This window comes from Anolis sagrei, chromosome 6 (assembly GCF_037176765.1).
Source record: "Anolis sagrei isolate rAnoSag1 chromosome 6, rAnoSag1.mat, whole genome shotgun sequence".
Taxonomy (NCBI): domain Eukaryota; kingdom Metazoa; phylum Chordata; class Lepidosauria; order Squamata; family Dactyloidae; genus Anolis; species Anolis sagrei.
In genome coordinates this window covers 20,030,814-20,054,353 of record NC_090026.1, presented here as the reverse complement: position 1 = coordinate 20,054,353, position 23,540 = coordinate 20,030,814, and the positions used below count along the sequence as shown (strand labels likewise).

The 23,540-nt window shown below is 43.4% G+C and overlaps 1 protein-coding gene across 1 annotated transcript in view; it reads left to right on the top strand.

The window, feature by feature from the left end:
• Positions 1-17,523, top strand: part of CYTH2 (cytohesin 2) — a 33,114-nt gene extending 15,591 nt beyond the window's left edge. The window contains exons 8-12 of the mRNA XM_060780431.2: positions 481-592; positions 10,353-10,429; positions 11,838-11,909; positions 12,029-12,183; positions 14,727-17,523. Of these exons, the coding sequence (XP_060636414.1) occupies positions 481-592; positions 10,353-10,429; positions 11,838-11,909; positions 12,029-12,183; positions 14,727-14,814 (504 nt within the window). The 3' untranslated portion in view covers positions 14,815-17,523. The remainder of the gene's footprint in view (positions 1-480; positions 593-10,352; positions 10,430-11,837; positions 11,910-12,028; positions 12,184-14,726) is intronic.
• Positions 17,524-23,540: the final 6,017 nt, after the last annotated feature.

The window sequence follows — 23,540 nt, the reverse complement described above, 5'->3', positions numbered from 1 at the left end:
ATTTGTAAAATCACTACGTAATTTGATGTTTAATAGGCTTTTCCTTAATTTCTCCCTATTATCCAACATTATTGCTGATTATTATTACTATTATTTATTATTAACTTTATTTATACCCCGCAAAATCTCTCGAAGGACTCAATGCGGCTTACAAAGGCCAAGGCCGCCGACAACAACAACATACAATACACAATAAACTCATAAGCAAATAATAAAACATCAAGCAAAACAATAGAACAGTAAAACAATGACTGATGCAACATTCTGCTGGCCTGTTTTTGTTGGATAAGTGAGACTCTACTGTAAAGTATAAAGAAAAATGCTGGGGGCACTTTTTTCCTGTATCGTTTTGCCTGTGTTTTGATGCCACATGGTACCGTTTCTGTGCCAAACGCCTACGCCCACATTCTCTTTTCCTTTTTGCCTTGGGAAGGGCTGTGGTCTGCCTGTAACTCCTCCCCTTCCTCCCCTCCCCCCTAGAACCTGTACGACAGCATCCGTAATGAGCCTTTCAAGATCCCCGAGGATGATGGGAACGACCTGACACACACTTTTTTTAACCCCGACCGCGAGGGCTGGCTCCTCAAACTGGGTGAGACGCGCCCCTTCCCACTTTGCCCCTCAACATTGCAGCCTTATCCCCTTCCCTCCCTCGCTACCCTTCCCTTTGCCCCGTCCCACCACCGCTCCCCGCTACCCCATGATCTTTGCACGTCTCTGCGCTCTCCTCTCTTCCCCCCACCTGTTGTGTCATTTAAAGCATGACCTCTCTCTTCATCAGATCAAAGGGATCCTCCTGAAATCCACCCCAGTATCCCTTCCCTCCCCTCCCCAGCAACAAATACGTATGCCCCATTGGGATCCACTGTTCATCAGGATGCAAGGATCTGGGTAAAACCAGGATCCTCCCTCCTTTCCCCTCTCCCCGACTCTTCCTCGAGGTGGATCTCCTGTGACAGATGAGGAGAGGGTCTGCTGGGACTTTTTCACATTCCCTCTACATCAGTCGATCTCAACCTGTGGGTCCCCAGATGTTTTGGCCTTCAACTCCCAAAATCCTAACAGCTGGTAAACCGGCTGGGATTGTATTGTCGAAGGCTTTCATGGCCGGAATCACTGGGTTGCATGCAAATACTCAGACCAGTGGAGGAACCTGTTTATTGGTCAATAAATAGGAGTATATTGTTGAAGGCTTTCATGGCTGGAATCACTGTGTTATGTGTTTTCTCGGTTTATGGTTTTGTTCAGAAGTATTCTCTCCTGACATTTTGCCTGCATCTATGGCAGGCATCCTCAGAGGTTGTGAGGTCTCAGGCCCTTTCCTTAAGCGGCTGAGGGGGGAAAGGAAGGGGCCTGAGACCTCACAACCTCTGAGGATGCCTGCCATAGATGCAGCCGAAACATCAGGAGACAATTCTTCTGGAACATGGCTATACAGCCTGGAAAACTCACAACAACCCACTGGCTGAGATTTCTGGGAGTTGTAGGCCAAAACACCCAGGGACCCACAGGTTGAGAACCACTGTTCTACATGCAGGAATCTGCTGAAGAAGGGGCAGATGTTACTGAAAGTCCACTGCCATTCAAAGACCTGTTAAAACCCTTTCTGGTGTCTGGTGGTTAGCCAGTTATTCCCACTATGTTTTCAAAACTACCTTTTGCATTAAAAAGAGCGAGAAAGTTGCTTTTGAAAACAGAAGAGCAGCTTCTCCAGATGATGAATTCTTAATCCAATCTCATATTGAGTTTCGGCTATTCAAGCCACCTTTAGACTTGCATATGTTTATATGAGGAAGGGGCCACATTTGGCAGACCTGTAGACCAGTGGTTCTCAACCTGTGGGTCCCCAGGTGTTTTGGCCTACAACTCCCAGGAATCCCAGTCAGTTTATCAGCTGTTAGGATTTCTGGGAGTTGAAGTCCAAAAACGTCTGGGGACCCCAGGTTGAGAACCACTGCTGTAAACAAAGACCTGTGGTTTACTCGGTCAGTGTCTGCCGCCACGCAGCTTCCAGAGTTTAGAGCAGGCATCCTCAAACTGCGGCCCTCCAGCTGTTTGGGCCTCCAACTCCCAGAAGCCCTTGTTCAATTGTTCAATTGTCAGGAAATCTGAGAGTTGAAGGCCCAAATAGCTGGAGGGGCACAGTTTGAGGATGCCTGGTTTAGAGGGTATTGAATCCTCCCTTGTCAAGAGACATGTCATAGAATCATAGAGTTGGAAGAAAGCTCGTGGGCCATCCAGTCCAACCCCCTTCCAAGAAGCAGGAAAATCGCATTCAAAGCACCCCCAAAAGATGGCCATCCATCCTCTGATTAAAAGCCTCCAAAGAAGGAGCCTCCATACACTCTGGGGCAGAGAGTTCCACTGCTGAACCGCTCTCACAGTTAGGAAGTTCTTTCTTATGTTCAGGTGGAATCTGTTTTCCTGTAGTTTAAAACGATTGTTCTGCCCCCTAGTTTCTAGGGCAGGGGTCCTCAAACTAAGACCCGGGGGCCGGATGCGGCCCTCTGAAGTCATTTACCCGGCCCTCGCTCAGGGTCAACCTAAGTCTGAAACGACTTGAAAGCACATAACAACAATAATCCTATCTCATCGACCAAAAGCAGGTTCACACTTCCCATTGAAATACGAATAAGTTTATATTTGTTAACATTGTTCCTCGTTTTAATTATTGTATTGTTTTTGTGTTTTTACACTACAAATAAGATATGTGCAGCGTGCATAGGAATTCATTCACATATTATAGGAGTCCCCGGTGGCGCAGTGGGTTAAACCCCTGTGCCGGCAGGACTGGAGACCGACAGGTTGCAGGTTCGAATCCGGGGAGAGGCGAATGAGCTCCCTCTATCAACTCCAGCTCCTCATGCGGGGACATGAGAGAAGCCTCCCACAAGGATGATAAAAACATCAAATCATCCAGGCGTCCCCTGGGCAACGTCCTTGCAGACGACCAATTCTCTCACCCCAGAAGCGACTTGCAGTTTCTCAAGTCGCTCCTGACACAACAAAAAAAAATCATATATATTTTTTCAAATTATAATCTGTCCCTCCAACAGTTTGAGGAACTGTGACCTGGCCCTCTGTTTAAAAAGTTTGTTGACCCCTGCTCTAGGGCAACAGAAAATAAGCCTCCTTTCTATGACTTCCCCTCACATATTTATACATAGTTATCATGTCTCTTCTCGGCCTTCTCTTCTGCAGGCCAAACATGCCCAGCTCTTTAAGCCGCTCCTCATAGGGCTTGTTCTCCAGACCCTTGATCATTTTAGTTGCCTCCCTCTGGACACATTCCAGCTTAGAGTCAACATCTCCCTTCAGTTGAGGTGCCCAATGTAAGGTTGTGATGTCACTTCCAGAAATAAAGAGGAGTATCTTGGCTTGACAAAGGCCAGCCCTCGATACGATCGCATTCTGGAACTCAGAAGAAGTTGGTTGTTGGTCCAGGTGAGACAGTTCAGATGTAGATAGACAGAAAAGGGATTCAGATACATGTCAACATGAGCATTGGCAGCTACCTCACACCAAAAACAGCTTGTTCACAATGAGAAGCAAACTTCAGTGCAACGAATTGTATGTTCAGGAAGGAATTTGCTGGACAGGGATTGCTCCTGACCTCTGAGATCCAGCAGCCTGGAGTCAAGCAGGCGTCTTGTAGCACAGCATTTAGTCTGCTCACCTTGCTGTGGAAATGGAGGGCTGGTAGGAGGCATGGGGAGTAAAGTGTTGGTGGCTGAAATCACTTGCATCTGGTGCCTAATGCCTTGTCAGGCTAGCTACCATAAGGTCAGACATCCTACTTTGATCCCTTACCTCCTGCTCTCAGTTCCAAGTTCACCAGTTTTGGAGGCTGTTCAAAGTAGAGATCATGAAGGATAGAAACAGAAGCTGCAGAGCTTCTATGCTTGCTGAATAAAGTACCGTATATACTCGAGTATAAGCCGACCCGAATATAAGCCGAGGCACCTAATTTTACCACTAAAAACTGGGAAAACATATTGATTCGAGTATAAGCCGAGGGTGGGAAATGCAGCAGCTACTGTTCAATTTCAAAGTAAAAATAGATACCAATAAAATTATATTAATTGAAATATCAGTAGGTTAAATGTTTATTAATATTTACCTAAAACTGTAAGATAAGACTATCCAACTCTGACAAAAACCATTATTCTAACCTTCTTCAATGTACATGTGTTTACGTATCCTTTCAATAAATAATAGAGTAAAATAAGAAATGCAATAATGATATAATAATAAAGCTAACCTATAAATGTAATAATAATAATAATAATAATAATAATAATAAATAACCTTGACTCAAGTATAAGCCCGAGGGGAGCTTTTTCAGCCTAAAATAATAATAATAATAATAATAATAATAATAATAATAATAATAATGGGGCTGAAAAACTAGGCTTATACTTGAGTATATACAGTAGTTCTTAGTTATCTTGGATTTTACCTGTCTCATAAGGAGCATCTCCTGTCCAATCCTCTCCAAACTGGATGGAGTATTATTATTTATTTTATTTATTATTTAGTACACTTGTATACCGCTAATATCTCAGCCTGTGCGGCGACTCATTGCGGTTTACAACATATTTAAAAATACAATATTCACTTTAAAAATATAAAATAAAATATAAAAATACATACATATACATACATAGTATTGGGCCACCAATACAGACCGGAACATCTCATAGTTAAAGTCGTAATCCAATTCGTTATCCTTGATTGCTAGTCCATGATCAAAACATCATCACATCGGAATTAGTTGAAAACTTGCTCGAACATCCAAGTTTTCAGTTTTTTCCGAAATGCCATTAGCGAGGTGGCTGATCTTATTTCAGTAGGGAGGGCATTCCAAAGCCGGGGGGCCACCACAGAAAAGGCCCTATCTCTCGTTCCCGCAAGCCGCACTTGTGAAGCAGGCGGGATGGAGAGAAGGGCTTCTCCTGAAGATCTTAGGGTCCTGGTGGGCTGATAGGCCGAGATACGTTCGGATAGGTATGTAGGGCCAGAACCGTTTAGGGCTTTAAAGGTCAAAGCCAGCACTTTGAATTGGGCTCGGTAGCTAATCGGTAGCCAGTGGAGCTGGTACAGCAGAGGAGTTGTATGCTCCCTGCGCCCTGCTCCTGTTAATACCATGGCTGCCGCCCGTTGGACTAATTGGAGCTTCCGGGCCGTCTTCAAAGGCAACCCCACGTAGAGAGCGTTGCAGTAGTCAAGGCGGGATGTAACCAGAGCGTGGACTACCGTGGCCAAGTCAGACTTCCCAAGGTACGGTCGCAGTTGGCGCACGAGTCTTAACTGTGCGAATGCTCCCCTGGTCACCGCCGAAACCTGGGGATCCAGGCTCAGCGATGAGTCCAGGATCACACCCAAACTGCGAACCTGTGTCTTCAGGGAGAGTGCGACCCCGTCTAACACAGGCTGTAACCCTATACCCTGTTCGGCCCTGCGACTGACCAGGAGTACCTCTGTCTTGTCTGGATTCAATTTCAATTTGTTCGCCCCCATCCAGACCGTCACAGCGGCCAAGCACCGGTTCAGGAACCTCGACAGCCTCCTTAGTAGCGGGTGGGAAGGAGTGACACCCACAGTGCTGGGTGTCACTTGGTACTTGGAGTACCAAGATGATATAGTAGTTGGCTTCAGGGGAGCAAGCCATAGCATATTCAAGGCCTCCAATTGACAGGATAATTTTTTTTTCGTGTCAGGAGCAATTTGAGAAACTGCAAGTTGCTTTTGGTGTGAGAGAATTGGCTGTCTGCAAGGACGTTGCCCAGGGATGCCCAGATGTTTTACAGTCCTGTGGGAGGCTTCTCTCATGTCCCCGCAAGGGAAGCTGGAGCTGACAGACGGGAGCTCACCCCGTTCCTTAGATTCGAACCGCCGACCTTTCAGTCAGCAATCCTGCCGGCGCAGGAGTTTAACCCATTGTGCCACCAAGGGGACTGACAGGGTAATGTCAAGAGTAGATCAGGCCAGAACACAAAAGGAGAAAAGTCGTGTGTGATCCCAGCCATGTGGAGGGAAAAAAAGACAAAAACAATATTTGGTATGAGGGGAGAGCCAAAGCTTTTGCCATTAGCTCCCAAAGAAGGAGCTTAAACAGGCTTAAACTGTCCTGGTTCAATATAAATAAAAGCTAAGGCCTGGTGTCATCACCCAAGCTTCCTTGTGGTCTGGAAATGAGAACACCATGGCTGCAGCGGTGCCCTTTAAAAAAAAATAGTGTTAGGTTTTCAAATGACGTGCCAAAGTTTATATCCATCCCAATCAAGTTTAAACCCTTCTTCCCTGTGCCCGCCACCCCCATTCCCTCCAACCCTGTCCTAATACCCCCCTCCCCAAATGCCTGTGTCTGTGTCGGAGGATTTTTGATTTGACCATGTACTTCTACCTTATGTTGATGTAACTTGTTCTCCTTTCTCTCTCTCTCTCTTCCTCTCTCTTCTTCCCTTTCTCTCTTTCTCACCCCCATTCTCTATCCTGGCTTCCCTGTTCCCCACCTTACTCTCTCTCTCTCTTCCCCCTTCTTTCCCCACCACTGCTGCCCTGCCCCCCTCTCTCCTCCACCATCCCACGGTGCGGACTACATATGTTCTACTGTCTGAATACTGCCCCCAACCCAGGAGGTAGGTGTGCCGAGGGGGCATTTTGCTTTTAGATCAGAGCTGGTTTGCCCGGTGCTCGCCAGGAGGGAATGGGGGGTTGTTGTTTGGGGAGGAGGGACAGTTAAGAATGTGGAGGTCACGGAACACATTCTGCTGGAAATTAATATGGACACCAGGTGATAAACAAGGAGTCCTTAAGCAATGATCTTCATCAGCAATGAGACAAGAGTGGTCCTTCATATGTTGGAATGTTACTCCTGTTGGTGGGAAATGTTGGAAATTGCGTTCCAAACCTTGGAAAGTCAGACTTGGCCATGGTAGTCCATGATCTGGTTACATCCCAAATAGACTACTGCAACACATTCTACGTGGGGCTGCCTTTGAAGACTGTTCAGAAGCTACAAATGGGCCAACGGGTGGCACTCAGACTGCTCAACTGAGCAGCATACAGGGAGTATACAACCCCCCTGTTACATCAGCTCCACTGGCTGCCATTCTGCTACCAAGCACAATTCAGAGTGTTGGCTTTAGCCTACAACAGTGGTTCTCAACCTGGGGTCCCCAGATGTTTTCAGCCTTCAACTCACAGAAATCCTAACAGCCGGTAAACTGGCTGGGCTTTCTGGGAGTTGTAGGCCAAAAACATCTGGGGACCCCAGGTTGAGAACCACTGGCCTACAAAGCCATAAACGGTTCTATGAACCACCGTGGAGTTTAAGATCATCTGGGGAGGCCCTGCTTCTGGTCCCGGCTCCCTCGCAGGTGCAATTGGTGGAGAGGAGAGTCATAGAGTTGGAAGAGACCTTGTGGGCCATCCAGTCCAACCCCTGCCAAAAGCCAGGAAAATCGCATTCAATGCACCCCCAACAGCCTTCTCAGAGGTGACCCCTCGGATGTGGAACTCCCTTCCCAGGGATATTAGATCAACCCCCTCCCTCCTGACCTTCCGCAAGAGAGTGAAAATGTGGCTTTGTGATCAAGCCTTTAGAGAACTTGTGCAATAGATACATTTGAAACAATGCACAATGAACAGCACGGATTACGCTCGTGGATTATGTGTTTAACTCTGAATGTATTGTTTTTAAATGTTTAAATTTTTAATGTACTTTTTAATTCTATTTTAATATTTATTTAAGTGTACATTGTGTTTTAAGGGCATCAAATCATTGCTTGTATGTATAGTTGCCTTGAGTCCCTTCCAGGGTGAGAAAGGCGAGGTAGAAATGTTGCAAACAAATAAACAAATAAATACAGAAAGCATCTTAGATAAACCCTATCCACACATACAAATTTATTATTTATTTACTTTACTTGTATACTGCTTTTCACACCTGGGGGGACGGGACTCAAAGTGGTTTCCAACATATTTATGGCAAAACTTAATGCCTTATATACATATGAGACCTAACATAAAACAACAATAACATATAACTATCGGTTAGATCATAAAAATATAACATTTAAACATTAAAACGTAAAGTCAAAACATATTAATATAAACGTTAAAAGCAAATAATCCAAAAATCATGGTCCAACGCCATTCCAAATATCAATAGCACATAAACCCTGATCATTCCTTGTATTGCTTACTGCCCAAAGACTTGGTCCCATATCCAAGTTTTTACTTTTTTTCTGAAGGCCAGGAAGGTGTGTGTGGTGGGGGGGGGGGGGGGGTGATCTATTTTCATTGAGAAGGGAGTTCCATAATCAAGGAGCCACCACTGAGAAGGTCCTGTCTCTCGTCCCCAGCAGTTGCACCTTCGAGGGGGGTGGGACCAAGAGCAGGGCCTCCCGGATGAACTTAACCTCCGAGATGGTTCATAGAGGGAAATACATTCAGACAGGCAAACTGGGCCAGAACTGTTTAGGGCTTTATAGTCTAAAGCCAGCACTTTAAATTGTGCTCGGAAACAGACTGTAGCCAATGGAGCTGACGCAACTGGGGGGTGGGGTTGTGTGCTCCCTGTACCCCACTCCAGTGAGCAGTCTGGCTGCCAATTGAAGCTTCCAAACAGTTTTCAAAGGCAACCCCACATAGAGTGCATTGCAGTAGTCTATTTGGGATGTAACCAGAGCGTGGACTACCATGGCCAAGTCTGACTTCCCTTGTCTCAAACTGGGAATCGCCGTTGGCTTTGCAGAAGGAGCTGGGAACAAGTCAGCTTCATAGACATTGCTAGACTTGAGCCTGTAGTTTCTGCTTGGTTCGCATTCTGAAGCAGGCAACATCCCTCCCCCCGAGCCTTTTTCTGTATCTGCAGATTGGCCTTTATTCAGAAGAATCCAGTGCATCAGCAAACTTTGACTCCCAGAGGGGTTGCACTTAGTCCAACGGCACATTGGAAGCCAGGAATTCTGCCTTTCCCTCCCTCCTCCCTTTCAGTGGCAATTGAATGAAAAGCCTAAAGCCAGGAACAGGTCTGCTTGCTTCACAGAAGCAGCAGGAAACTATGCTTTTTCTTTTTAGGTCAGTGCCTTGCTTGCTGAGTAGGATGTAGTCTGAAACCAGTAAATGTTTGACATGACATTGGAGTGCTTAAGCACAAGTCAAAATCAGAATTTGGAACAGCATTTTTCAAAAATAAGTCATTCTGTTACTCACTTCCTAACTGGAGGGTTGGTGTGTTAATTTTTAATTATGTAAGGTGGATGGGGTGGGTTCTGTTTTTTACTTAAGTTGCTATAGCAATGGGTTGCTGTGAGTTTTCTGGGCTGTGTGGCCATGTTCCAAAAGCATTCTCTCCTGCCGTTTCGCCCACGTCTAAAGCTTCTGAGTTATATTGGAAATTAGACAAGGGAGGTTTATATATCTGTTGAAGGTCCAGAGTGGGAGAAAGAACTCTTGTCTGTTGGAGGCAAGTATGAATGTTGCAATTATTTACCTTGATTTGCATTGCAAAGCCTTGCAGCTTCATGGCCTGGTTACTTCCTGCCTGGGGGAATCCTTTGTTAGGAAGTATCAGCTGGCCTTGATTGTTTCATGTCTAGAATTCCCCTGTTTTCAGAGTGTTGTTCTTTATTTATGGTCCTGATTTTAGAGGTTTTTAAAATACTGGTATTAAATACTGGGGAGCCGCTCCGGCAGGAATGTAATGGTGCTCCTTGTAGTCATGCCGGCCATATGACCCAGGAGGTGTCTATGGGCAACGCCAGCTCTTCAGCTTAGAAATGGAGATGAGCACCACACCCCAGAGTCAGACACAACTGGACTTAATGTCAGGGGGAAAACTTTACCTACCCATTAAATACTGATATTATTTTGTTCATGTTCATGGTTCCCTCCTTTCTATTGAAAGGAGGAAACACCTCCTCTCACATCTCCCAACAAAGGATTCCCCCAGGCAGGAAGTGGCTATGCCTTGAAGCTGCAAGGCTTTGCAATGCTAATAAAGGTGATTAATAGCAACATTCATACTTGCCAGAATAAACAACATTTATAATGCAAAAGATTACATGGTTGCTTGTTCTCTAGACATTTCTCCCTGCTTGCAATTGTATTTGATTTTTTTGAATAATTCCTGTCGCCAAAATCATAGCAGTGCTACCCCTTCTCTATCTTCTCCTGTGTTTGTTCATTTGTTTTCCTCCTTTTTTCCTTATGTTTTTATTGGATTGGATTTATCTGTAAGCATGGCTTCCTCCTGTAAGACATGGAAGGAAGGCTGGGGATTGGTTAGCAGCCTAAAGGAGGGACATAAAGACGAGCACAAATCTCCCTGCTTTTCCTTTCAGGAGGGCGAGTGAAGACGTGGAAGAGACGCTGGTTCATCTTGACTGACAACTGCCTCTATTACTTTGAATACACTACAGTTAGTACAGTTTCCCTCCCCACCTTCTTCCACCCCATCCTCCCTTTATCAGTCACATGGAATTCATGGCAGTCCTGTGACCTGCTATGTAGTACATTAGGAGCAGGAAGGGCTTTGGGGAATAATGGGAATCCTGGCATTGCAAAACTATGATGGGCGAGTGGGCTAATTAACAAAAGACCTTCCTCATAAACACACAGCAGAGTAACTTAGCAGCTGCGTGACCCAGAACCAATAGCCCAAAGTGATAAACAGAAGAAAAACGCACAAACCAATGTTATCTCTTTCATAGGAGGCTTTTCTTTATAGCAAAATAATATGGTTGCACTATTTACAAGAACAAGGTTTCCATAACACAAATAAAGTTCAATCTTCACACTGGAGCTTCACACACAAGACCTTCTCAGAATGAGGCCTACCTCACACTCTGAGACCTTTCTCCCACAGTGAAGCCTACTACCACTGAGACCTATTCCCCTACAAAGGCATTCTCTCACACATAGAGGCTTCTCTCACACGGAGAGCTCTCTCAGACTGAGGCATTTCTAAGCAACAGGCACAGCTTTTTACTACAGGAGCCCCCCCCCCCCCAGTGACGCAATGGGTTAAACCCTTGTGCTGACCAACAAGTTGGAGGTTCAAATCTGAGGAGAGCAGGTTGAGCTCACTCTGTCAGCTCCAGCTCCCCATGCAGGAACATGAGAAAAGCCTCCCACAAGGATGGTAAAACATCAAACATCCAGGCGTCCCTTGGGCAACGACCAATTCTCTCACACCAGAAGTGACTTGAAGTTTCTCAAGTCACTCCTGACATGAAAAGAAAAAACAGTTTTTGCTGAATCATTGCATCCATTTAACCCTTTCAGTGCTTGACTCCCATTTTTGTAATTAAAAATACCTAGTTAATTTTGAATATTTCCGACAAAAGTAACCAGGGGTGCCGCAAGGTTGTGACACTGCAGATGCTCTAGTACTTGGCACAGGATTGCGGTTTACTTAGGACATGAATGGAAAGATGAACAGAACATAGAAAGGAGCCATGTTCATTCCCATTTGTGTCAACAGGCCCAGCAGCACCCATGCCCACTTGGCCCCTTTCACATTTCTTTTACTTTTATGGGCATCAATTGCACTTGGTTCCAAACATAGGAGTGCCATGTGTGCGCCCAAAGGCTCAGGGGTAAAAAAGATGAGTATCTAGGGCTTGTGCAATGAGTTTGAAGGAAACACATTTCTTTATTTTCCCAGTGGAATGCCAGGTCTGATACACTGAGGTTGGTAGAGTTACCCCCACATGTCAAAGCAAATCTGGGGTTTTTTGGTCCACATCCTTTCCCCTACCTGCACCCCATCTACTTGGTGATTGGGACTCTTCCATTTTGTTCATATTTTTAAAATTCATTGCTAGGATAAGGAGCCAAGAGGAATCATTCCCTTGGAAAATCTGAGTATCCGAGAAGTGGAAGACCCACGGAAACCAGTGAGTGAAGCTGCTTTATATGAACTTTCCTGTCTGATGAATGGGGTTTGGTTAGAGGGTGTTTCCAAAGGCCAGAATTTGTAACAGGTTTCACTTTTTTTCCTCCTTCAATTTTTTAGAACTGCTTTGAGCTCTACATTCCCAACAACAAAGGGCAGCTAATCAAAGCCTGCAAGACTGAGGCAGACGGGCGTGTGGTTGAAGGGAACCACATGGTTTATCGAATCTCGGCACCTACGCAGGAGGAGAAGGATGAGTGGATCAAATCCATCAAGTGAGGATAAGTCTCGGGTTCCTATTTCAGCGTCCCAGACCCCCCTCCCCGCTTATGAATAACTTTTCAATAACTTCAAAGCATAGGTTCTTTTTATTGCATTTTTTCAGTAAGGGAAAGGGTATCAGAACTTTTACAGAACAACATTTAAAACTTGGCTGTTCCGTTGTGCCTTCTCAGACTAGGAATCCCCACCCCAAGTCCTAGTAGCACCTTAGCATAACTAATCGTCGCTGCACACCGCACTTTTAATCCTACGTGCCTCCTGCCATTTCAGCGCTTTTAACCCTTGTACCCCAGTGCGCCGGCCGAACCAGTTTTTAATAATGTCTTGATGTACTGCCATTGTCGTTATTTTGCTTATTGTTTTGATTTGCTTTGCTATTGTTGTGTTATGTTCTCTATTGTATTGTGTTTTGAGGCTTCGGCCTGTGTAAGCCGCATCGAGTCCTTCGGGAGATGCTAGCGGGGTACAAATAAAGTTAATAATAATAATAATAATAATAATAATAATAATAATAACATTTAGACAAAAAACTACATTGAACATACAGACTCTATGTAACTACATTGGATTCCACACACCTACAGTTACATTGGTTAACAAACAAACAAAGGGGAATTACATTTTTACTCAGCATTCACACACATATATATTTAGTCAGTCTCATGCATACATCACCATTTCACCATTATTCCACTGTGAAGAACATCTCTTAGGCCAAACTTCTTCCTTGCAAATCTGCCAATGCACCAAAATGCCAAAATGCATCCTTTCCCTAAGAACAATGCCAAGAATCAGATTCCTGTTTTTCATACAGCAAACCTGACTTCCCTGCACAAAATCAAAAACTCAAAACACACTCCTTACTCTTCCCTTGAGAAAAGGAGCAAGTACCCAGAATCCTGATTTCCCATAGCAAATCTGTCACTCCATGGTACACTATCTTTCTACTTCCTTATGGAGCAGAGCATAGCATAGCAGGTGAACAGCTCCACTGTCTGTCACACTTTTTGGAATGTTTAGCAATATTTCTCCTGATGTCATCCCAAAGTTGTAAATTAATGATAACATGTTTGCCATCCTGAGACATCCTGGCTTCATCTCAGTTTCCGGACAGATGTTGACTCTTCTTGATTGGTGTTAGTAACGCAAGCAGCCTTGTGTTGCCTTCCTTCTTAGCAGCCTTAACTTAAAAGTGCCATTGTCTCTGATTAATGTAAATACGTCGTCGTCGTCCCCTCCAAAAAAAGTTAAACAGTTAATCATTTGTCACAGTTCTTATCAATGTCAGCAGTTTTTAGTTACAGTTCCTGAGTGTAGTTAATGATTTTGTCGTTGCTGGACTTAATCTTTTAGAATGATGTCTTCAGCCAAATTAGGCCTCATCCATCTACCTTCCTAGAATTCATTCAAACCATACATCATATTTCATTGTGACACCCCCATTCATGCTCTCACCCAGTGGGCTCTAACAACACAGATATTTATAAATACAATGTTAATACACAAATGTCCTGTTGCTATAAGCTTCAGCACAAATACCAATTTGTGTATTGAGAAAAGTACCAAACTAACTCATATAATACATAAGCGTGGGAAACAAATACATTGGGACAATTTACAACAGTGAAACAAACATATTATTCATGTTTTTCAAAATAATTTGTCAAATCTTCTATAGGTTATGTAGACAAACTTCAACATATCCAATATTGTCCCATGTAAATTCAAGATGTGATAAACAGTCTTGGGAATACAACAAGGTTCCCGGGTGTTTTTATGTCCTTGTTTCAAGAGGAGTATCTCTTCTTCAGGTTTCTTTCAAGGTTTCTTCATTTGTTCATTTGCAATAATATCTTCTGAGGCTTTACAAATTCCACTTACTAAACAAATGGCTCTGCTGTGAGATTTCAACACAGGGTAGAATACTACTGACTTCCTTTTTCAAATGAAGGAACCTTGAAAGAAACTTGAAGAAGAGATACTCCTCTTGAAACAAAGACATAAAACCACCCAGGAACCTTGTTGTATTCCCAAGGCTGTTTACCACATCTTCAATTTACATGGGACAATATTGGATATGTTAAAGTTTGTCTACATAACCTATGGAAGATTTGACAAATTATTTTGAAAAACATGAATAATATGTTTGTAAATTGTCGCTATGTGTTTGTTTCCCACGCTTATGTATTATATGACTTAGTTTGGTACTTAATTCACCCAATGGGCCCCAAATGTGATTCCTATATGTTGTTGGAGTTCAACTCTGTGAGATGCTAACCAATAATTATTTTGGTTCGGGCCACTCATAATCGAAGACATATAGCATCAAGCTATTCAGATTAGGGAGCAAGTGTGCGAGTATCTGACATTTCCTTCCCATAAGGCCAGTATGTCCTGAGCTTGAACATCTAACACTTATTATTCTTCACACCACACTGGCTTCAAATTGCAGTATGGCATGGGGGAGGCTGTCTCTCCATACCTTAGCTGCAGCCCAACTGATGGCTTACATTGGCACCCTCCTTTTGTCTCCCAGGGCTGCTGTGAGCGTGGATCCTTTCTACGAGATGCTGGCCGCCCGCAAGAAACGGATCTCAGTGAAGCAGAAGCCGGAGCAGGCATGAGGTGGGGATTCTCCTGCACCTGCCACCTTCCCTCCCCCCTTCACTCCTCTGTGTCCCCTCCTGCGTTCCCTCTTGGACTTGCTGACAAACCCACCTGGGTTGATCTCCATGAAACCAGTGGGCTCCCTTTCCTCCTTTGGATTGTTGGGCCACTCACAGCGTTGCCAGTCTGACAACATTCCTGCCGGCACACCAGGTGCTCTCTTCACATCTCCAGAGCTTCAACTCAACCTGCAGGGACTTGCCTGTGGACAACTGACAAAGTATGACAGCATCATTTATTGGTGATGGCATTTTTTCTTCTCTGAAGAGGCCCTCAACAGATGCAGGCGAAAGTGTCAGTGCTGGCTTCCACCATTGGGACCATGAGGACTATAAATGTGGGCCGCGCTCAGATAATATTTCCTGACTGATATGATTGTTCCTGTTCAGATCTTCAAGCTTAAAGCCAATTGACTCCTTTAGCAACAGAACATCCACACTTACATCAAGGCTGTGATGAACTCAGCTAGCTTATCTTTCTGGTATTCTAGCTTTGTGGAATTTTTGATTCCCACACTCCTTGTTTCTTTATTTCCTGAGCCTCACCCTAATGTTGGTAGAGCAATGAGAGTGCACAATATTTTCAGATCCTAGGGTCACACTTGATGTGAGACCGGGTCTGCACATGTTTGCATTGGTGTACCCTCATACACTGCATAGTGCAGGGTTCTCTTATATGTATCGACTGATATCTGTGCATCAACAGAGAGGAGATTGATGGTTTTCATGTCAATGGGATAGAGAATCCATTCTCTAGTTTTGCTCAGAATTTCTAGGAGTTTTCCTAGATGCTCTTCCCAACATGGTTTCCACATCTTGGATAGTTGTATTTAGAGATCAGACTAAAACCTGGTGCATTTATTGTTCCACGTAAAAGGAAGCCACCAGCCGATGCAGAATGGGAAACAAAACATCTCTTACAGCGCTCAAGTAAGAATTTGAAAGGCAGTGTGGCTCACTATCTGATTATGACTGGGATGTGGTGGAAAGTGGATTTTGCCCCAAAGGAGCCTTTGTCCACTTCTTAAGCTTTAAGTAGAGAATGCCCCTTATGAGTCTGTTGCCAAACCATTTACACTGTGTATCCAGGGAATTGGGATTCTCATTCTAATATGGGCTCTATGTACACTCTGTCTTGGGCTTGGGTTTACAAAGATAAGCATACCAGCAACCAGCAGAGGACAGAAGAGGCCCAGACAACCAGCACACCCACTGACACAACTTTGAACACTACTTTAGTTCCTCCAGCAAGAATTGCCAGCACAGCAGCGCAACTGACAGTCTGGACACTTCGCATCCAAGAACAGGGTCAGGAACCGTCAGGTCCTTTTAACTCTTATCTCCTCAACGTTGAAATACTCCCACCCACCCCCCACTCAACCTTTGCAGATTCAGCCGAAGATTACCTCTGGAACCCATCTTGTCTCTCTTCTGCTTGAGATCTATGATCAAGAGAACTGGATCTTCCCTTTGCAGTTAATCCAGGATGTTTCCATTGCTTTACGGAGGAATCTGATTATACTGGCATTATAATCGGTGTAGCACACTGGTCAGGATCTGCCCCTGATCCCGTAGTACATGCAAGGGGTGCGGGATGACTGTGTTTTTTCGAGATGGAATTGAAATTGGGAAAAATGATTTGAAAGTTCTCCCTTTTGGCCCCAAACCAACACCCATACAGATGAGGCAATCCCCATGTGTAGTATTTTGCTACTTTAATAAGCATTAGCTTCTGAATTGTTAAAATATTGGAATTTACCAAAATTTCCACTTTCTGCTGAAACTTGCAGCTAGGGTTGGCATCTGTGTTGGTTTTCCAGAAAACAAGAAGTGAGATTACTAAATATCTTTACCCAGAAGAAAGACAGCGACCTAGCTCTCAGACAGATATTGCTAAAATCATATGTAGTCTTTTTTTCCACAACTTTTCTCACTTCTAAATTGAACTTTGGTTGTCTGCCACTGCCTTGCCTCAGATGGTCCCAACAGCTCAAGTTCGGCAGGATACGTGCAAATCAGTTTGTAGCAAAGCTCCGATCTTGCAAAGGGGCTAAGCTCATGAACGTGGCAGTGTATTAGTCCATGTGCATTTCAGTCTGATCAGTATTCCACATCTGCAGGAAATCTTTTAATAGCCAATCCAAGTCTTGCTTGGTTTCAGCTTTAAACACCAGTAATTAATTCTCAATGTCACACATCGCCCTGAACTGGTTGCCTCTTAAACAGGAACAACAGTTATTATTCCTTTTTCCATGCAGGAGAAACAAAAACAAAGCGAAATTAGACAGCGAGGAAAGAAACTGGTTTCGTATTGATCCATTTTAACCTGTTAGCACAGGAGAGAAAAAGGACTACTACATTTGGGAAGGTCTAAAATAAATCAATCCAAACTTTTGTTAAGTTAGAACAGGCATTTTTAAATGTGTCTACTCAGAATGTACTTACATTAGTATATAACTGATTCTGCTAGACAGGTCCCTTCCCCATTTAAGTTATTTTGCTGTGCCAACAGGACTTGGAAATATCTTTTCACTTTTGGAATACATCCAAAATTGTAGTTAGCATTGTGTGTCTTACAATTTTCTTGTAAGATCAACAAGAGCAGGCGTGAGCAAACTTGGGCCCTCCAGGTGTTTTGGACTACAACTTCCACAATTCCTAACAGCCTACCGGCTGTTAGGAATTGTGGGAGTTGTAGTCCAAAACACCTGGAGGGCCCAAGTTTGCCCATGCCTGATCTAGACACTGTGAAGGTCACCTGTCTCATTGCTCTCTTCCCAGAAACATTGCTCTCTTTCCAGAAATCACAAGATATTAACAGCCCCTTCTGTACTAGAGTTGGCCTTCCGTATCTGCAGGTTCCTCATCCATAGATTCAACTGACCGGATTGAAAAAAGTCCTGAAAGTCTTGCCTCAGTGAGCGAATTTATAGTTATGCGCTTGTGAGAGAAAGAGATGGCAAGACCAGCAGGAATTTGGGGGATTCCAGAAGAAACCGAAGTGTCCGTGTTCTTGTCACTGCCATTTTTAGTAAGACTTGATCATCTGCAGGTTTTGGTATCTGGAGCCAATCCTCTGTGGATCCCAAGGGCCTACTCATCGTACTCCATTCTAGGAAATGCTAGATAACTAATCCATCTCCTCACTGCATTCATTCCCACTAGGCAGCACTGCCTTTTTCACAGATATTAACCCAATCCCCCCTTTTAGATCTTGGGTGAACTCCATCTCAAGGTCAAGGCCAAACATTTTGAACACATGTTTTAATAAAGGTGAATAATTGTTCTTGAAAATTATCTGGATGATAGCAAATGGAAAAGTTTGTGCTCTTTTCCCCTTTACTTCAGCCATAGCTAAAATTACGTTCCCCAAATCTCTGTTTGCATTAGGATAAAAGCTCCAGTCATTAATCGAAGTATTTTTTGTTCAAAGGAATTAAAGTAACGTATTCTCGAAGGCTTTCATGGCCAGAATCACTGGGTTGTTGTAGATTTTGGGCTATATGGCCATGTTCTAGAGACATTTTCTCCTGTTTTGCTGCATCTATGGCAAGCATCCTCACTACCTCTGAGGATGCTTGCCATAGATGCAGGCGAAACGTCAGGAGAAAATGCCTCTAGAACATGTCCATATAGCCTGAAAAAACCTACAACAATCCATTTAAAGTAACCTTTATTTCTTTTTTGAAAACAGTTAGATTTTAATTTAAAGTGTACATGTTATATGCAAATATTTATTTAATATCACATCTCCTCTGGCCCAAAGTAGCATTTTTCCCCCTGATAACTTTTCTCCCAAACGCCACAAACAGCTTCTGCTCCCTTCAAAATACAAAATTTCAGTTTGGGAAATCGGGAGGAAGTTCCTATCCTATTAGGTTTGGAAAACATACTTTTAAAACACAGAGAACTGACAGTTGGATGATTGGGGTCGTTGGAACGATCCCGTCTTTCATCCTTTCAGAGCTAGTTGTATGTTTCTCAGCAATATCGCTAGCAAACCATTCCCCACTTCCCATTGTGGATTTGTATCCCTTTATTGTGTGGCGGGATGTGGGGAAATTTTGCAAACTCCTCACCTGTTCCAGAAGGAGAGAGAAAAAGAAGGGCATTTTCTTTGGTTTTGGAATCCATTTCAAATGATGATATCTCTGTTTTTTAAAGAAGAAATGTTAATTATTATTTAAGATTTTATTGTATGCATCTCTGGATGATATATAAACACTACAGACTTGTCTATATGTTGCCGGAGTCCTTATTTTTATCAGTTGCCTTATGTAAAGGCTTTATACCCAAGGAACTACTTTTTTCAGGGAAGGAGGAACAGGGAATTTTAGTGAAATCCCACAAGCTACCAACACTTAGAAGGAACTCACAGGAGGGAGACTGATAAATCAGGGGAGGATATAACTGTGTGTGTGTGTGTGTATGTATGTATGTATATGTGTGTGTGTGTATATATATATCTGAATGACGTCTGAACTGAGAGGTTTTGGGGCATGCTGCCACCTTTTCTAATATTCAGGCTGAGATGATACTTAGTAACACTCTTCTGTGTTACTATGGGGTTTATTTTCCTCAGAGGGTTTAAATATCAATAACATCCACACACAAGCTGTGGTAAAGAGTTCACTATAACAAAACGTTTATTTAACAGGTTTAAGTTCCTCTGGTACAAATGTGTGATGGTTTCAGAAGTAGTTCAGTGCTTGAATCACAGTTTCCAGTCAAAACCTTTAAACTGGGAAACTCTTATTATTCCACTAAACAGATTCTCCAATACAAACAGACCAATTCTCCAGGGTCTGTTTACACCAATAGTTCTTCCTTGAAGCAACTATTAAGAATTTATCACAAGCTAAACTTCCTCCTTTTCCCTTTTCAATTCCTAACTGCTATCCCCAAACTCCAACTGTCAAAACCCAACTGCCAAACTCAAGCCTCAGAATTCAAAAAGGTACCTTTTTTTCCTTTATCTGAATATTAGGCTCCGCCCCCTATTCTAACCAATCCTGACCATCTATCCTTTTCTTCCTTAACAAGGACACGCCCCCCTCTAAGAAAACCTATAGGGCTGGGCGGTTTCGTTTCATTAATTCGTAATTCGTTAATAATTCGTTAATTTTTTCAATTACAAAACGATAACGAACCATTCTGGAGCAATTATTTAAAAAAACGAATTTTCAAAAACGTTTTGTAAATACTTCGTATTTCGATATTGTATTCGTTTCGTTATTGTTTTGAGGTCGTTTCGTTATTATTTCCGCATATCTGGGCCAGTTTTATGGTTTAATTAGTGAAAAAAAAATTATAATATCACACCAACAGTCAACAACAGAGGGAGAGGGAAGCTTCAGAAGGTTTTGGAGATTTTTTAGCGTATTTCGCGGTCGCGTCCGCCATTAACGAATCGATTCGTTATTGTTTCGGAAATCGATTCGTTAATTTTTTACCATTTACGAAATTTTGTAAATATCGAACTTTTTAAAAGGAAAATTTTGTAATTATTTTAAATATCGAAACAAAAAACCCCCCCAAATACAAATCGATTTTAGAAACAAATTTTTCCGTTGTTACCCAGGCCTAAAAACCTAACCTAAGATGACGTCTCCCTGTTTCCCTAATCTAAAATGGCCACCGGGGCTTCACTAGGCCCATATCCTAACTGTTAAACTGGGAAACCAGTTTCTGTTATTGTAAATGTAGACTTTCATATCCTCATTTGCGTTTTTTAAAGTTCTGTTACTTACGTTACTCCCTACTTGTTTCAATTTCAGCTGGTTATTTGTGTAGAAGAGGTGTTCTGGCACATTTCTAGGATGTGTGGGATTTGGGGTTTCGAGTTATTCAGAGTAGAATGCTCACCCTGAAATGTCTTTATTTTTATTGGGTCTGGGGGCTTTGGTGTGCTGATGCAGCCCACCAGAAGGGCATAGGGTTGAAAGTTGATCCTTGTCTCTTCTTCAGTGGCCTATCCCAGTCTCAACTGTAGCATGCAAATAACAACAACACTTTATTTATATTCTGCCCTTCTCCCTGAGGGGACCCAGAGTGGATTACAGCATATAAACAGCCTTTGCAATTTCTGGGTGTTTTGGGTCCGGGGGCAGGGCAAGTGCTCAAGCGGCGCATTCGGGATGTCTATGCACAGCTGGACCTAGAAAGCATAGGTAGGTCTTCAGCCACAAGATTTTTAGCTTCCCACAAAAGGAATACCCGTTTAGAGCACTACCTAACTATTCCACTTCCACTACCCTTAAGAAGAATATATACTAGGGCTAGGTTTGAACAACTCAGTATTATGGTGCAAACCGGGCGCTACTGTAACATCTCAAGAAGTGAGAGATTCTACATCTGGGGAGAACAAACAGTGGAAGACATTGAACATTTCTTAATTGACTGTCCAGCATATACTGAACTGCGAGACAGATATTTACATCCAATATTATCCAACTGCAGGTCCCCCAACAGAAATGATATTCTGACATCCCTCTTGCAAGGGCAGGAAAGATCCAGCATAATCAGAGTTAGCCTTTTTATTCTGAAAGCTATTAAGAAAAGAGTAGATTTCCTGAAAGAAGAACCAGGAAAATAAGATTCTGACGACTATAAATAGAAGGTCAGCTGCTGTCCTCACCTTTTTGCCTTGTTTTTTACTCATGTTCTATTTTGAAATGGTCATATGACTGATCAAATAAATAAATATTATTAGCATATAAACAGACACAGGCAAACATTCAATATCTTGTTACAATGAAATACAATGACACACAGATACACAGACAAAGGCAAAGGCTTCTCCTTTTCATTTAGAGCTCTGGAGGCAGGGCTGATCTCCATTTCCAAGGCAAGGGAAATCCATAGACACATGGTCGTGTGGCCAGCATGATTGCCTTCCCGCCGAGGCTATACCTATTGATCTACTCACGTTTGCATGTTTTGAACTGCTAGGTTGGCAGGAGCTAGGACTAATAGTGGGAGCTCAACCTGTCCTGTGGATTTGAACCGCCAACCTTGAGGCCAGCAGTTCAGCAGCACAAGGGTTTAACCCACGGGTTCTCAAACTAAGGCCCCGGGGGCCGGATATGGCCCTCCAAGTTCATTTACCCGGCCCTTGCTCAGGGTCAACCTAAGTCTGAAACGACTTGAAATCACACAACAACAATCCTATCTCATCAGCCAAAAGCAGGTCCACACTTCCCATTGAAATACTAATAAGTTTATATTTGTTTAAAAAAATTCTTCATTTTAATTATTGTATTGTTTTAAAGTGTTTTTTGCATTACAAATAAGGTATGTGCAGTGTGCATAGGAATTCATTCATGTTTTATTCAAATTATAATCCGGCCCTCCAACAGTTTGAGGGACTGTGACCTGGTCCTCTGTTTAAAACGTTTCAGGACCCCTGGTTTAACCCATTTCACCACCGTGGCCCCAAAATGAATTTTACAGAGTGCTCTATTCTGATAAAAGACTCCTGTTAAGAAAGTTGACCTTTTGTTGGTTTTGGACGGTTGCGTCCTCTGAAAAAATTGCAAGCAAGTTGTCCTTCTCAGTCCCAGTTTCCACCCACTTGATTCATACAGAAAAGCCACTACTAACTCTCAGTCTAGGTAAAATGAGCTCTCTTTCCTTGAGTAAAAAAAAGGTCATCCCATTTGTTGGAAAAGGTTTTGTTGTTGCGTGGCTTTAAGTCATCTCAAAATTGTGGCTACTCTAAGGCAGTCCTACCATGGAGCTTTCTTGGGAAAAAGAGCACTGAACTTGTCTAAAGCCAAACTGTTCTCCAGAGTCACGGTCCAATGCTCAAACCCACTACACCACACTGTCTCTCCTGGCAAAAATTGTAGTAAAGGTAAAGGTTTCCCCTTGACATTTAGTCGTGTCCGACTCTGGGGGCGGTGCTCATCTCCATTTCTAAGCCAAAGAGCCGGCGTTGTCCGTAGATACCTCCAAGGTCATGTGGCCAGCATGACTGCACAGAGCGCCGTTACCTTCCCGCAGAAGCAGTACCTATTGATCTGCTCACATTTGCATGTTTTCAAACTGCTAGGTTGGCAGAATCGTAGAATCAAAGAGTTGGAAGAGACCTCATGGGCCATCCAGTCCAACCCCCTGCCAAGAAGCAGGAATATTGCATTCAAATCACCCCTGACAGATGGCCATCCAGCCTCTGTTTAAAAGCTTCCAAAGAAGGAGCCTCCACCACACTCCGGGGCAGAGAGTTCCACTGCCGAACGGCTCTCACAGTCAGGAAGTTCTTCCTCATGTTCAGATGGAATCTCCTTTCTTGTAGTTTGAAGCCATTGTCCCACGTCCTAGTCTCCAGGGAAGCAGAAAACAAGCTTGCTCCCTCCTCCCTGTGGCTTCCTCTCATATATTTATACATGGCTATCATATCTCCTCTCAGCCTTCTCTTCTTCAGGCTAAACATGCCCAGCTCCTTAAACCGCTCCTCATAGGGCTTGTTCTCCAGACCCTTGATCATTTTAGTCACCCTCCTCTGGACAGATTACAGCTTGTCAATGTCTCTCTTGAATTGTGGTGCCCAGAAGCTGGGGCTAATAGCGGATGCTCACCCTGCTCCCCAGATTCGAATTGCCAACTTTTTGGTCAGCAAGTTCAGCAGCTCAGCGGTTTAAACCGCTGCGCCACCAGGGGACTAAAATGGTAAAGTAGTAAAA